The sequence below is a fragment of the Dermochelys coriacea genome, chromosome 2 (genome assembly GCF_009764565.3).
Source record: "Dermochelys coriacea isolate rDerCor1 chromosome 2, rDerCor1.pri.v4, whole genome shotgun sequence".
Classification (NCBI taxonomy): Eukaryota; Metazoa; Chordata; order Testudines; family Dermochelyidae; genus Dermochelys; species Dermochelys coriacea.
The window spans coordinates 144,056,320-144,072,634 of record NC_050069.1 but is presented as its reverse complement, the minus strand read 5'-3'; the positions used below and the strand labels follow the sequence as shown (position 1 = coordinate 144,072,634).

The window sequence follows — 16,315 nt, the reverse complement described above, 5'->3', positions numbered from 1 at the left end:
GGGTTTAACATATATATTTTGTTTAATCTCTCCAAGTTGTATAATATATTGTAAAAATAACAGTGATGCATCCTTTTTCTGCTAACATTCTTATTAACAGTCTACATCAGAGCAAACCCATGTATACCCTGATAATTATTTAGACTGATGACATGTATTACTCTGTTCAAAGCTCAATAAAATATATTTTTAAACATTCACACTTCTAACTTTTAACCAAATTCATTGTTACAATCACAAATGTTTACTTTAGTTTGCTAACATACATTATAGGGCAGGAAGATATGGGCAATCTGACATTCTCCTACTTTATTTCAGAATCCAAAACACAAACAACAGAAAATGGAATTCAATTTTCCTCAATTAATTTATTCTGGATACATTTATATTTAAATTCCCACATTAACTTTTTGGAGATAATTTTGAATTACATATTGCTCAAGTAGGTTAAAGCTGCGGTTCTCAAGCTGTGGGTCGGGACCCCAAAGTGGGCTGCAACCCTATTTTAATGGGGTTTCCAGAGTTAACCTTAGACTTGCTGGGGCTAGGGGCTGAAGCCAAAGGAGGAGCCCCACCGCCCAGGGCCAAAGCCCAAGGGTTTCAGCCCTGGGCGACGGGACTCAGTTTACAGGCCTTGCGTCTGGGGCTGAAGCCCTTGATCTTTGGCTTTGCTTCCCCCCAACCCGCCCGAGGAAATGGGGCTCAGATGGTGGGGCTGGGGCAGGCTCAGGATTCGGTCCCCTCTCATAGATTCATAGATACTAAGGTCAGAAGGGACCATTCTGATCATCTAGTCTGACCTCCTGCACAGCGCAGGCCACAGAATCTCACCCACCCACTCCTACAAAAAACCTCACCTACGTCTGAGCTATTGAAGTCCTTAAATCATGGTTTAAAGACTTCAAGGAGCAGAGAAGCCTCCCTCAAGTCACCCATCCCCATGCTACAGAGGAAGGCGAAAAACCTCCAGGGCCTCTCCAATCTGCCCTGGAGGAAAATTCCTTCCCGACCCCAAATATGGCGCTCAGCTAAACCCTGAGCATATGGGCAAGATTCACCAGCCAGATACTACAGAAAATTGACCCTCTCCTGGGGTCATGTAGTAGTTTTTGTTGTCAGAAAGGGGCTGCGGTGCAATGAAGTTTGAGAACTGCTCAGCTAGAGAGCCCACATTATTTATAGCATGTCTTTTAAGGAAGATTTAAAATTTCAAGTTCATGCCCTTCCTTTTCTGTTTAAAAAAAAATTAAAACAACAAAAAGGAAAAAAAAATCAAGTTCCAGAAGAAGTAAGATTTCAAGAAGAGACAATTACATGAGCTCACAATTCCACAAAATCCTCAAAGAAGATAATAATACCTTATGGATAAGAGTACCAAAAGGTGCTGATAGAGCTAACAGAATCAATACGGATTTCTAATACTTGTAAACACCTAGAAGGCACAGTCATGTTCCCATTAAAGTCAGTGGCTAACTCCTTTTGACTTCAATATGAACAGTATCATGACAAATGTCTGGAAAGAAATTTTAAACCCTAAAGAAATCAATGCATTATAATAGTTCCCATTGGGTTTTTTCACACCTGAAAATTGCTGTACAGATAAGAAATTCAACAAAAATCAAACTCAACAATGTTATGCTCCTGAGATTTCATTATAAACATTTAAAAAGAATACTAAGGTTAATATAATACAAATTGTCTTACTCTATTGGGAAATGATTCAAAAATTAAAAAGCTCAACTGGTTCAATAATACAACAGGATAAAAATGTTGAACTTGTCAGATCATTTCAATAGTTGGCCAAAAAAGTGCAGTTTTAACTTTTACTAATGGTTTATTGCTATTTGAGCACTGCATGAATCTTCCCTTGTTTTAATGGACCCAGAATTTGACACTACAGAAAATGGCTTCCTGAAAAATATCATTAGTTAACAACTACTGACTTTGGACAGAAAAACACAGTTGAATATTGCAAGGATTAGTATGAATGGAATGATTTTTAGATGTATTAAAATCAATGGGAGCTTTGGGTGCCCAGTACAGTAGCTCTGAAAATCAGTTATTAGTATGAGTGGTTATGCAAATAAGATGATGTAATATTAGCAGGAGTGACTATGATAATATCTCTGGTGAGCCTCCGAGTATTTCTCTATTCCCATCTAAGCCTTCAGGCCCAGATTTTTAAAGATGTTTAGGCATTGCTGCACTCAGTGCTGCAATGCCCATTTGATTTAGGAGCCTAAGTCACATTTTAGAAAGGATTTAGGCATTGAGAAGCCCAAATCCCATCGACTATCCAAGTGCCTAAATCCCTTTTAAAAATGAGATTTAGGCTTCTCAATCAGTGAGACATTGCAGAAGTGAGTGCAGCAATGCCTAAACACCTCTAAATACCTTTAAAATTCTGAGCCTCCATACTTCGGCAACAACAGATACCTAATAACTCTTGTTCAACTGTTTAGCTTCATATAGTATCCTTATCCTCTCTCCTTCTCACAAGTCTCTACTTTACAGTCAACTGTAAGCACCGTATTGATTTTTCTTAACTATTTACACTCATTCATTGTTGCATCTGGTATCAGCTGGATTCATTTTGTCTACTGTTATATGCAGGACAACATCTGTTCTGATTCATGCAAAAATATCATGAGGTGATTTGGAAGTTAAAGTGTTTGCTACTGGCATAGCACAAGTAATGGACTAGAGAAAGTAATAAAAGAAGGAACTACTGGAAATGAACAGAACAGACCATTGAACAAGTTTTAACTTGACAGTTAGATGTAAAAAATGTTTGAAACATGAGCTCCAGATCAAATTAGATCCACTTCCTTCACTATCACCAATTGTCAGCACAAGTCTGCTAATCCTACACCCTCTAACTTGGCCAAGACTGTTGAGAACAAACACTTTGTTTCTAAGCTTAGATTAAAAAATGATCTGCTCTAGTATTCTGTGTATGGGGTCAGGTGAGTGGTGTGGGATGGAAAAGTGGGTGCAAGACCAGACTTGGTTGGCCACAGACCAGGATATTATGCTATCAGCACAGGCCACTGTGGACCTGTCTCCTCTCCAGTGCAGAGAGACAAGCACCCTCCTTTTGCTCCCCATCCCTAGTGCACGTATTCACAAACCCTGAGAGCTGGTCCAATGGAGATGGTGCTCCCGGGACTTGGCGCTCAAAATGTGTTCTTTCTGATCACTGGGCCAGAACTAATGTTTAAAAAAAGCTTACTGGTCCTGCCAAAGTATCTCTGGGCCCCAATAAATTACTAAACTCTGGGGCTTTAAATTGTGGGTGTCACCAAATGCATTGATTTTTTCCCCTACATTTCTGTTGTTAATATTAATTGTGGTCAGCTTAATTAGTTTCACAAAACTTGAAGTTAATTTTTCCCACTTGGCCTGTTCTCTCTCCCAGCAAAGTCTGAGAGACTACTTATGTTTCATGCTGCTGTGGCTATCATCATAAGCAGTTTCATATTCAAGAAGGAATAGAAAGGCTATGGACAAGGTTTAAAAGTTTTATTATTAAAAATAAAACACATTTTAAGTACTTTAAAAAAAGATATCCTATAGGATCTCTTTGGGTCTTGCGATTGTCTGACGTACCTGGAGCAGTTGGCAATTTCCATACTTGGTCCTTCACACTGCCAGCCTCCACACTGAGGAGCTGGACTGTCACACAAGCGAGTTCTGCAGAGGCAGGAGCCAACACTAGTACCATCAGTGTGGGTGCAGGGTTTCCACTGAGACCACATTCCAAAATTCCCATCCACAGTCAAATTCCTGGTCTAGAAGATATAAAAGCAGAAAGTCAAGGCCTATGGTAAGACAGCAGAAAACTGATCAGAGGTCCCTTTTGATATAACTTTTTAATTGCACAACATAGTGAAGTCTGAACTTCAACTATTCAAAATTTAGAGCCACCATGGGAATCATTCTCAAAAAGATCACACCCTTTTAGACCATAAATCCTGTAGAGCAGGAATTCTCTTTTTTGTGTTTGTACAGTGCCCGGGGCAATGGAGCCTTTGGACACTATAAATAATAATAATAATCAATCATCACCACCCCTAACTACAACTAGTATCACTGGCTCCTTTGGAAAGAATTCCTACAGAAATTCAAGAGGAATTAGAGCCCCATTCTCTTAATCATCTTCTGCCTGAAATTATTTCCCATTTCTCCTAAACTGTGCTGTCATCTGGTCTAAGACACTGATTGCAAAATAGAATATGCAAGAATGTTTGCAGAAATATGACTTTAGATTGCAAGGAGGAAACAGCAGAGGATAATGGTCAAGGGATAGATTCTAGTTAAGTCTATGCTAAATCTTAATGATTAGTAGTTTTCTTTGTTATTTATAAAGAACATATTTTAATAAAAGAACCATCACTAAAATTCCACTCCCTGGGGAAGCAGAATGTGATTTTAAATATATACATTATATATGGGGAAAACTGCATAGACTGTCGGTCCTTCATCAGTTGAGACTGAGCCGATCACAACGCATCTTCCAATCGTCTCTCGCTCTGGCCATCCTTCGCCATGCTTGTCCATATCTCCTTGTTAGGAAATCATCTCACCTCTTTGGAGGCTGACTGCGTGGCTGTTTCTGTTCTTGCAGACACCACTCGACTATAGCTGCGGTCCATCTGTTGTCGCTGAGTCGGGCCACATGTCCTGCCCACTGCATTTTGCTGAACCTGCTTTCAACAACAACGTCTCACACTCCAGACTGCTGCCTAATTATTTCATTGGGGATGTGATCGTGGAGCGAAATGCCCAAAAATGTTCATTCCATCGCCCTTTGTGTGACAGAGAGTTGATGTTCTTCAATCTTTGTCGGTGACCATGTTTCATTGCCATATAACATCGCTGGAAGTACAGTAGAGTTAAAAAGATTTCCACAAGTTGTTTTGCTGATCTTTCCTTGGAGGAGTCCTTGATGTCACTGAATGCGCATCATCCAGCTTTTTTTTCTGCGTGACAGTTCGCCTTTCTGATCGTGGCGCATGTTGACTTCCTGGCCCAAATAAACGCTGAAGGAAGACTTTGAGAAATTTCGAACCGAAAATCTCCTAAGGGCTGCTGAAGATCGTAAAAGTCTCAAAAAATGCAAACGGGAACTGGCGTTGTACAGGTCATCATTATCGGCTTTGAAGAACAGGGATGGATAATCAGTAACCGATCAAACAGAGATGGAGGCAATCTGCAGGGATTTCTATATCCAGCTGTTTGCATCCCGTATAGACATCCCAATTCCATCACTTCAACAAACCAATGAACACATACTCCCGGTTCTCATCAGCAAAGTCTGTCATGCAGTCCATCAAATGAAAGAGGGGAAGGCTCCAGGCAAGGACGGTCTGACAGCAGAAATGCTTAAGGCGGGAGGTCAGGAACTTAGGAAAGCTCTCGCCCAAAGGTTCAGCCTCTCGCCCAAAGGTTCAGCCACTACCTGGAAATCCAGAGGATACCGTCCAGTTGGAAAGAGTCCAATACCATCTTGCTGCATAAGAAAGGTGATCGAGAAAATCTAAAGAACTATCACCTGATTTGCCTGCTTTCGCATATCTATAAGTTGTTCACTAAAATATTAACAAATCGACAGTCGCGAAACCTGGATGAACAGCAACCAGCTTTCGAAGGAATTACAGCATGATAGACCACATCTTCACTCTAAACCAACTACTAGAGTGTTCAAGGGAATAGAAGTTCCCTTTGTGCATTGCCTTTGTAGACTACGAGAAGGCGTTCGACAGTATAGAGACCAACGCCGTTCTTGAAGCTCTTTCAGAACAGGGCACTAGCACAAAACATATCACATTACTAAAGAAAGCAAACTCTGGCTGCAGCACGGACATATCGCTGTTCGATACTCCCCTCCAAATCCCCATCGAGAAAAGTGTGAAACAAGAAGATACAGTTTCACCAAAATTATTCACAGCTTGTTTTGAATTGGTTTTTCGACAAGCAGACTTGAAAGGCAGGATTAATATAAACGGCGAGCGGCTAAACCATCTCAGGTTCACAGATGATATAGTGCTGATAGCCGAAAATACAGCCCAGCTTGAGAGAATGCTTAAAGAACCGAAAGCGAAAAGTAGTCAAGTTGGATTAAAAATGAACCGGTCGAAAACGAAATACATTAGATCAGATGTTCTGCCAACAACGCAAATAACTCTTGGAGGAGAGCAAATCCAAAAGGTTGATAAATGGGGAAAACACAGCTGTAAAAAACAATAAAAATGAAAAAGCATAAAACTTTATTTTTAGGACCCTTGCCTGTTCCCTTAAAGTTTATTCCCACTGTCTCCACCTGGAGGAGGATCAGGCTTTTTTTATGGTGTTGAATAATTCTTCCAAAGCGCAGTTTAAAAGCTATGTGAATAAGATATCTATAATTATATATTCAACCAGGAATTGTCTTATTAAAAGAAACAGTGCTAACTCTAGATTTCATCAGACTGCGCTGCTACTGAACCCTTTCATGAAATTGGTGATGGATATCAGGAATTTAGCTCTCTAGATGAAGGCACTCTTTAGTAGAGAATGATTAAAGGATTAGAAAACTTGCATTATAGATTCAAGAAGCCAACTTTTTGTTCTGTTTGTACAACACCTAGCCTACTGGGATCCTGGGCTAGGAGTAGGGCCCCATAGGGCTACAGCCGTACAAATAAATAATAATGATATAGCTAAATAATACATAGATCCTCTCCCACCCAAGAAATGGGGCGGGGGAGGGGGAATAGCCTGAAGCAGTTAGGCATATTTTAAGTGGGGAAGCAGGGAGGGAAAGTACAAGTACTTAAAGCCCTAACATCTATTTCTACACTGAACTATAAACAAAACTGGCAGTACTGCTATGAATCACAGAGAAAGGTGACTCTCTTGGCTACCTGGCTCGAACAATGGACATCACTTACTTCTAAATGAGGTGGGGAAGGGAGATAAAGGAGGTATAAATTTCACAGATAATTAGAAGATATAAGAGATTTAATTACAGCAGGCAGCATGTTTTCACCGCATCTCTGGCTGATCTCCAGCCACTCTGCTAAAAGGTTCCATAATTTAACTATTAATAACACTTTTCAAGATCAATCATTCACATACAGTGCTACCCCATAGAACAGACAAGTTTATTTTCTGGCAGCTGTGACTGATATAGCTACAATCTATCAACTCAGCATACTGCTGACACATATTTATTGAAAATAACACACTATAATACAGTGTGTATGCTGTTTTTTTCACAAACAGGAAATAATTATTTGTTGTTAAATGTCAAGTGTACTCATTCTCTTACACTGAGGGTTGGAAGAGTCTGTATTCTATAAACACAGCTAACATGTCCCCAGTCCAATTAGTGTCAGAACTATGAAACCATCTCTACTGCTTACCTTTCCATGATGTATCAGAACACCCTGACTGCTGTCTCACCTACACTTTTCACAAGACAACACATATGATCAGCTAGATCCCCAGGTGTCTATATAGAAAATAAGGCAAATGTGGGACTCTGAGTATTTTAAATGAAAGTTTACTAACCTGAGAGCCAAATTCAGCTCTCACCAGCACCAGTGCAATGCCCTTTGCCCATAAAGGTTGTGTTGCACTCAACCTTCTCACCTATCTCAGAGTGCAGGCCAGCACAAAACAAGGAGATATTTACTTTTTCTCCAATTTGGTTATATTTCCTCTTCCACCCTTCTTTTATTCGGTGCCTTACTTTCCTTCTCTCATTCCCACCCAAAGTTTCTTCTTATCCCTGTCCCCCCCCCCCCCCCGTTTGTCTTTGTTCCTGCCCATTCAAAAGGCTCTTCTTTTCTCTGCTATCTATACGTCTCTTGATGCGATGAAGTGAGCTGTAGCTCACGAAAGCTTATGCTCTAATAAATTTGTTAGTCTCTAAGGTGCCACAAGTACTCCTTTTCTTTTTGCGAATACAGACTAACACGGCTGCTACTCTGAAACTTGATGCTCTCTGCAACCCTCCAAATGGCTCTTTTGCCTATTTTGTGGTAGCCTGCACTCTGAGGAACTCTATATCTTCAGTCAGCAAGCAACTTCTTGTGTTGCCTATTCTCTGGGGTGGAATCACCGAGTTTGAGTTTGCATGCTACACCTATGCCAACATCTCCTCAAGCTGAAAATGCTTCTGGTAGGTTTCCACCAGTTTATACAAAAATTCAGAGACTACACCCTTATGGACTGCCCATATAAAGAACAATAAACCCACCCTTCCCAATAATAATAAATAACCCACCAACAGTCCCATCAGCACAATCTGAATATTAGCTATTTATTCGAAGGGCCTGTTGCAAAACGATATGATGCACTTCATATATCAGGAATTGAATACACTATACTGTACTCCTAGTTTTGGCTGACCAAGAAGCAAGGAGCTGGGCTTAGGAATTGAAAATAGCTTTTCTGTATGATAGCAATGGGCTCTTCCTCTACAGCAGTGGTTTTCAAACTTTCTTTCTGACGACCCAGTTGAAGAAAACTGTTGATGCTCGCGACCCAACGGAGCTGGGGATGAGGGGTTTGAGGTGTGGGAGAGGACTCGGGGCTGGGGCAGAGGGTTGAGGTGCAGGAGTGAGGGCTGTGGGGTAGGGCTTAGAATGAGGGGTTCAGAGTGTGGGAGGTGGCAAGGCTCTGGGGGGGGCTGGGGATGATCAGTTTAGGTTGTAGAAAAGGGCTCTAGGTTTGGGGGGGCAGGGAGCTGGAGTGCGGGAGAGGCTGGGGGTGTGGGCCCTGGGATGACTGAGTTGGGGTGCAGGAAGAAGGTCTGGGTTTGGGGGGGCTCAGGGCTGGGGCAGGCTTCCCACCTGTCCTGGCACTGCAGAGAGCACAGTGCCCCGGAAGCAGCCTGAAGGTCCAGCTCCTACGCAGAGGTACACAAGCAGCTCCTTGTGGCTCCCGCCTGTAGGCACCCCCCCCAGCTCCCATTGGACAGGAACGCTGGTACTTGGAGCGGGGCAGTGTGCGGAGCCCCATGGCCCCCCGCCTATGAGCCAGACCTGCTGCTGGCCACTTCTGGGTAGGGACTATTAGTTTTACTATTAGTATTTACTGGCTGGCCACCAAGGTCCCTGGGTGCTGAGCAAGGTGACCCAGTGCCTTGCATTCTGTGATCCAGTACTGGCTTATGACCTGACCTTTGAAAAGCACTGCAGTAGGGTATGAGGTTCGACTGTAGTTGTAAAGCTTCATGCAAAACGGGTTTTTTTTTTTAAAAAGAAATTTAATAATGCAGAAAAAGTCAGAACACAAAGGGTTGATTCTCCAATGCCTTGCATTTTGTATAGTGATTTATTCTGGTACTAAGTAAGTTCAAAATGGTGTAAATGACCACCAATGTTATCTGGCCATTTTGCACAGGTGTAAATCTCTACACAAGGTGCAGGGCAATGGAGAATAAATCTAGGGCTCTGTGACCAAATGCCCTGTATTCACACCCTACATACTGTTGTGATAATCTTTATACAAAGTAAGCCTTGTGAGATTTCATTTAAAAGCTAATAACTCATTGGTCAATAATATCATAGTGAAATGTACATGGCAACATTATATGTAAGTTATGAATTCTCCCTGTATAATGTTTATAGAACACGTTTAAACCCACACAGTCCTGATAGACCTGTTTAGACAGGAGTGGTTAATCTTAAACAAAGGATTGTGTGTGTGCCTCAATGTATATACAGTAGTAAACCAGGTCCTTCAGACAGCAAGAGCAAGACAAGGAAAATTTCTATTTCAGCATACACAGGAGAGAAGAAAGAGCACGGGGTACCTTCACACCCAGACTACACTTTGCCTTCTTCACTGCTGGAACAAACTTTGCTTTGAGGGGTAATTCTCAGAAGAATCCATTTCATAGATTCATAGATCTTAAGGTCAGAAGGGACCGTTCTGATCATCTAGTTCAACCTCCTGCACAGTGCAGACCACAGAATCTCACCCACCCATTCCTACGAAAAACCTCACCTATCTCTGAGCTATTGAAGTCCTCAAATCGTGGTTTAAAGACTTCAAGGAGCAGAGAAGCCTCCCTCAAGTGACCCATGCCCCATGCTAGAGGAAGGCGAAAAACCTCCAGGGCTTCTCCAATCTGCCCTGGAGGAAAATTCCTTCCCGACCCCAAATATGGTGATCAGCTAAACCCTGAGCATATGGGCAAGATTCACCAGCCAGATACTACAGAAAATTCTTTCCTGGGTAACTCAGATCCCATCCATCTAATATCCCATCTCAGGGGATTAGTCCTATTTACCCTGAATATTTAAAGATCAATTACTTACCAAAATCACATTATCCCATCATACCATCTCCTCCATAAACTTATCGAGTAGAATCTTAAAACCAGATAGATCTTTTGCCCCCACTGCTTCCCTTGGAAGGCTATTCCAAAACTTCACTCCTCTGATGGTTAGAAACCTTCATCTAATTTCAAGTCTAAACTTCCTGGTGGCCAGTTTATACCCATTTGTTCTTGTTCTTGTTCAAAGAGTGACTAGACTATAAAAGTGAGGGGCAAAAACACCTCAAAGTATTAACTGAGAGAGACATCTCTCTTTTTCACCTAAGAAGACTTCACCTAAGGAAATTGCTTGACTTTGGGAGGGATCCTGACCTGAAGTTTGGTCAGCCCTGTTGTTGGGAACATGTGATAAAGATTTTACCTTGAACCAAGTCTAGTTTGTTACGTTTTAGCACTGGAAAGCATTTAATCTTTACTCCTCTTGTGGCCATTTCTAATTTTAATGCCTTCTGCTTGTACTCACTTAAAATCTCTCTTTGTAGGTAAATACACTTGTTGTAGTCTTTAATCAAAACTAATCCAGTGTTGTGGTTAAACTGAGCTCTGTGGTAGCTCAATTTAAAATAGCAAAACTGTTCAATAGCGTTCCTTTACAGAGGAAACAGACCCAAAATATCTGAACTGTCCAGGAAAGGGCTGGATAGTGGAGAACACATTTTTGAGGAGGAAAATTTGGGACTGGAAGTGTGTTGTGGTCACCCTGCAAGTAGTAGCCACGGCTGCTGGCAGCCAGAATGTGGCTTATGTTTCCTGACAGGCTGCTGTGGTCAGAGTTGCAGGACAGGGCTGCAGCTATAAACACAGGATGTGAGCTGCATGCGGTTTGGCAGTTTGTGAGCGGCCCAGGTGGAAGCTACAGAAGCAAAGCATTGTGAGGTACCCCAGGTTGCAGGACAGGTGGTGACCTAGCCTTCACTGGCATGGATTGTATTCCGGAATGTGAGAGGCTCCTGCTAGGATGCGCTTATAGCACACACAAATGTCATAGAATCATAGAATCATAGAATCATAGAATATCAGGGTTGGAAGGGACCCCAGAAGGTCATCTAGTCCAACCCCCTGCTCAAAGCAGGACCAAGTCCCAGTTAAATCATCCCAGCTAGGGCTTTGTCAAGCCTGACCTTAAAAACCTCTAAGGAAGGAGATTCTACCACCTCCCTAGGTAACGCATTCCAGTGTTTCACCACCCTCTTAGTGAAAAAGTTTTTCCTAATATCCAATCTAAACCTCCCCCATTGCAACTTGAGACCATTACTCCTCGTTCTGTCATCTGCTACCATTGAGAACAGTCTAGAGCCATCCTCTTTGAAACCCCCTTTCAGGTAGTTGAAAGCAGCTATCAAATCCCCCCTCATTCTTCTCTTCTCCAGACTAAACAATCCCAGCTCCCTCAGCCTCTCCTCATAAGTCATGTGCTCTAGACCCCTAATCATTTTCGTTGCCCTTCGTTGTACTCTTTCCAATTTATCCACATCCTTCCTGTAGTGTGGGGCCCAAAACTGGACACAGTACTCCAGATGAGGCCTCACCAGTGTCGAATAGAGGGGAACGATCACGTCCCTCGATCTGCTCGCTATGCCCCTACTTATACAACCCAAAATGCCATTGGCCTTCTTGGCAACAAGGGCACACTGCTGACTCATATCCAGCTTCTCGTCCACTGTCACCCCTAGGTCCTTTTCCGCAGAACTGCTGCCGAGCCATTCGGTCCCTAGTCTGTAGCGGTGCATTGGATTCTTCCATCCTAAGTGCAGGACCCTGCATTTATCCTTATTGAACCTCATTAGATTTCTTTTGGCCCAATCCTCCAATTTGTCTAGGTCCTTCTGTATCCTATCCCTCCCCTCCAGCGTATCTACCACTCCTCCCAGTTTGGTATCATCCGCAAATTTGCTGAGAGTGCAATCCACACCATCCTCCAGATCATTTATGAAGATATTGAACAAAACGGGCCCCAGGACCGACCCCTGGGGCACTCCACTTGACACCGGCTGCCAACTAGACATGGAGCCATTGATCACTACCCGTTGAGCCCGACAATCTAGCCAGCTTTCTACCCACCTTATAGTGCATTCATCCAGCCCATACTTCCTTAACTTGCTGACAAGAATGCTGTGGGAGACCGTGTCAAAAGCTTTGCTAAAGTCAAGAAACAATACATCCACTGCTTTCCCTTCATCCACAGAACCAGTAATCTCATCATAAAAGGCGATTAGATTAGTCAGGCATGACCTTCCCTTGGTGAATCCATGCTGACTGTTCCTGATCACTTTCCTCTCCTCTAAGTGCTTCAGGATTGATTCTTTGAGGACCTGCTCCATGATTTTTCCAGGGACTGAGGTGAGGCTGACCGGCCTGTAGTTCCCAGGATCCTCCTTCTTCCCTTTTTTAAAGATGGGCACTACATTAGCCTTTTTCCAGTCATCCGGGACTTCCCCCGTTCGCCACGAGTTTTCAAAGATAATGGCCAAGGGCTCTGCAATCACAGCCGCCAATTCCTTCAGCACTCTCGGATGCAATTCGTCCGGCCCCATGGACTTGTGCACGTCCAGCTTTTCTAAATAGTCCCTAACCACCTCTATCTCTACAGAGGGCTGGCCATCTCTTCCCCATTTTGTGTTGCCCAGCACAGCAGTCTGGGAGCTGACCTTGTTAGTGAAAACAGAGGCAAAAAAAGCATTGAGTACATTAGCTTTTTCCACATCCTCTGTCACTAGCTTGCCTCCCTCATTCAGTAAGGGGCCCACACTTTCCTTGGCTTTCTTCTTGTTGCCAAAGAAGAACTTTGTTGCCAAAGTTGTTGTTGTCACATGGGCATAAATCCATCCCCTCCTGCTCTCACCTCAACAGCTCCCCAGCACTCAGACTCAGAAGTTCAGGAGCCTTCCAGGAGCCCTTGCTATTAAAAGTAGAGGAACTGGGCTGTAAGTGCTGCCCCTTCTCTCCATCTCAACTGTCTTGAAGAGGGGAAGGGGCAGAGGAAAAGCATCACAGGGGCTTCAGAAGGAACAACAGAAGTTCAGCAGAGGTGAGGAAATCATTTTTGTTCCTGCACCAGGAAAGTGCCCTTCCTGCTTGGAAGCGGGAAGAGAATCCGGAATTTCCTTTGACACCACTCCCCACCAATTCATCAGCCTATTGCCACCAACTCCCACAATGACCCCCAAAGCAGCCTCTTTTGTACAAGTGTGAATAGACATTGTGGGAGAGGGGCACTAAGGAAAGGAGTAGAGTAATCTTGGCCAGAGACATACAACTCAGATACATTTCAAGAAAACAATGAGGAGTCCGGTGGCACCTTAAAGACTAACAGATTTATTTGGGCATAAGCTTTCGTAGGTAAAAAAACCCACTTTTTCTGATGCATGGAGTGAAAATTACAGATGCAGGCATTATTATACTGACACACGAAGAGAAGGGAGTTACCTTACAAGTAGAGAATCAGTGTTAACAAGATCAATTCGGTCAGGGCAGATGTGGTCCACTGCCAATAACTGAGGAGGAAGTGTCAATACCAAGAGAAGGAAAATTGCTTTTGTAGTGAGCCAGCCACTCCCTGTCCCTGTTCAAGCCCAAACTGATAGTGTTAAGTTTGCAATTGAATTGTAGCTCTGCAGTTTCTCTTTGAAGTCTGTTTTTGAAGATTTTTGGTTGAAGGATGGCTACTTTTAAATTTGTTATTGAATGTCCAGGAAGATTGAAGTGTTCTCCTACTGGCTGTTGTACGTTACCATTCCTGATGTCTGACAGAGACAAACACCTACAAGATCCTTATCAAGTATTCTTAAAACTACAATACCCACCTAGGGAAGGGAGGAAACAGATTGACAGAGTGAAATGAGTACCCGGAAGTCACCCACTACAGGCCAGGCCCAACAAGGAAAACAACAGAACACCACTGGCCATCACATACAGCCCCCAGCTAAAACCTCTCCAGTGCATCATCAACGATCTACAACCTATCCTGGAAAACAATCTCGCTTACAGACAGCCCCCAACCTAAAGCAAATACTCACCACACCACAGAAACACTGACCCAAGAACCAATTCCTGTAACAAACCCTGTTGCCTACTGTCCACATATCTATTCTAGCGACACCACCAGAGGACCCAACCACATCATCGGGGCTCGTTCACCTGCACATCTACCAATGTGATATACGCCATCATGTGCCAGCAATGCCCCTCTGCCGTGTACACTGGCCAAACCAGACAATCTCTACGTAAAAGAATAAATGGACTCAAATCAGACATCAAGAATCCACTTATAAGGTAATTCCCTTCTCTTCATGTGTCAGTATATTTATGCCTGCATCTGTAATTTTCACTCCATGCATCTGAAGAAGTAGGGTTTTTTACCCACCAAAGCTCATGCCCAAATAAACTGGTTACTCTTTAAGGTGCCAATGGACTCCTCATTGTTTTTGTGGATACAGATTAACACGGCTACCCCCTGATACTTGGCAAAAATTACAAGAGACATTCCCATTTTAGCCCCATTGTTGTTTAGTTATTCAAGTTCCACACAAATTTGGTGTCCCCTCAGTTATATTTCAGAGTAGCAGCCGCGTTAGTCTGTATTCGCAAAAAGAAAAGGAGTACTTGTGGCACCTTAGAGACTAATGCTCTAATAAATTTGTTAGTCTCTAAGGTGCCACAAGTACTCCTTTTCTTTTTTCTCAGTTATATTGTTTGCAATTACTTACATCAGACCTAAAGAATCATGGAATAAAAGGTTTCAGAGTAGCAGCCGTGCTAGTCTGTATTCACAAAAAGAAAAGGAGTACTTGTGGCACCTTAGAGACTAACAAATTTATTAGAGCATAAGCTTTCGTGAGCTACAGCTGACTTCATCGGATGCATTTGGTGGAAAAAACAGAGGAGAGATTTATATACACACACACAGAGAACATGAAACAATGGGTTTATCATACACACTGTAAGGAGAGTGATCACTTAAGATAAGCCATCACCAGCAGCAGGGGGGGGAAAGGAGGAAAACCTTTCATGGTGACAAGCAAGGTAGGCTAATTCCAGCAGTTAACAAGAATATCAGAGGAACAGTGGGGGGTGGGGTGGGAGGGAGAAATACCATGGGGAAATAGTTTTACTTTGTGTAATGACTCATCCATTCCCAGTCTCTATTCAAGCCTAAGTTAATTGTATCCAGTTTGCAAATTAATTCCAATTCAGCAGTCTCTCGTTGGAGTCTGTTTTTGAAGCTTTTTTGTTGAAGTATAGCCACTCTTAGGTCTGTGATCGAGTGACCAGAGAGATTGAAGTGTTCTCCAACTGGTTTTTGAATGTTATAATTCTTGACGTCTGATTTGTGTCCATTCATTCTTTTACGTAGAGACTGTCCAGTTTGGCCAATGTACATGGCAGAGGGGCATTGCTGGCACATGATGGCATATATCACATTGGTAGATGCGCAGGTGAACGAGCCTCTGATAGTGTGGCTGATGTGATTAGGCCCTATGATGGCATCCCCTGAATAGATATGTGGACAGGGTTGGCAACGGGCTTTGTTGCAAGGATAGGTTCCTGGGTTAGTGGTTCTGTTGTGTGGTGTGTGGTTGCTGGTGAGTATTTGCTTCAGATTGGGGGGCTGTCTGTAAGCAAAGACTGGTCTGTCTCCCAAGATCTGTGAGAGTGATGGGTCGTCCTTCAGGATAGGTTGTAGATCCTTGATGATGCGTTGGAGAGGTTTTAGTTGGGGTCTGAAGGTGATGGCTAGTGGCGTTCTGTTGTTTTCTTTGTTGGGCCTGTCCTGAAGTAGGTGACTTCTGGGTACTCTTCTGGCTCTGTCAATCTGTTTCTTCACTTCAGCAGGTGGGTATTGTAGTTGTAGGAATGCATGATAGAGATCTTGTAGGTGTTTGTCTCTGTCTGAGGGGTTGGAGCAAATGCGGTTATATCGTAGCGCTTGGCTGTAGACAATGGATCGAGTGGTATGATCTGGATGAAAGCTAGAGGCATGTA

At 43.0% G+C, this 16,315-nt stretch overlaps 1 protein-coding gene across 2 annotated transcripts in view; it reads right to left on the bottom strand.

Annotated features, from left to right (window-relative positions):
* SEMA5A (semaphorin 5A) overlaps positions 1-16,315 on the bottom strand; it is a 627,428-nt gene that overhangs the window by 131,999 nt on the left and 479,114 nt on the right. For both annotated transcript variants that reach the window (XM_038392658.2, XM_038392657.2), the window contains exon 13: positions 3,610-3,791. In XM_038392658.2, coding sequence (XP_038248586.1) covers positions 3,610-3,791 — 182 coding nt within the window. The remainder of the gene's footprint in view (positions 1-3,609; positions 3,792-16,315) is intronic.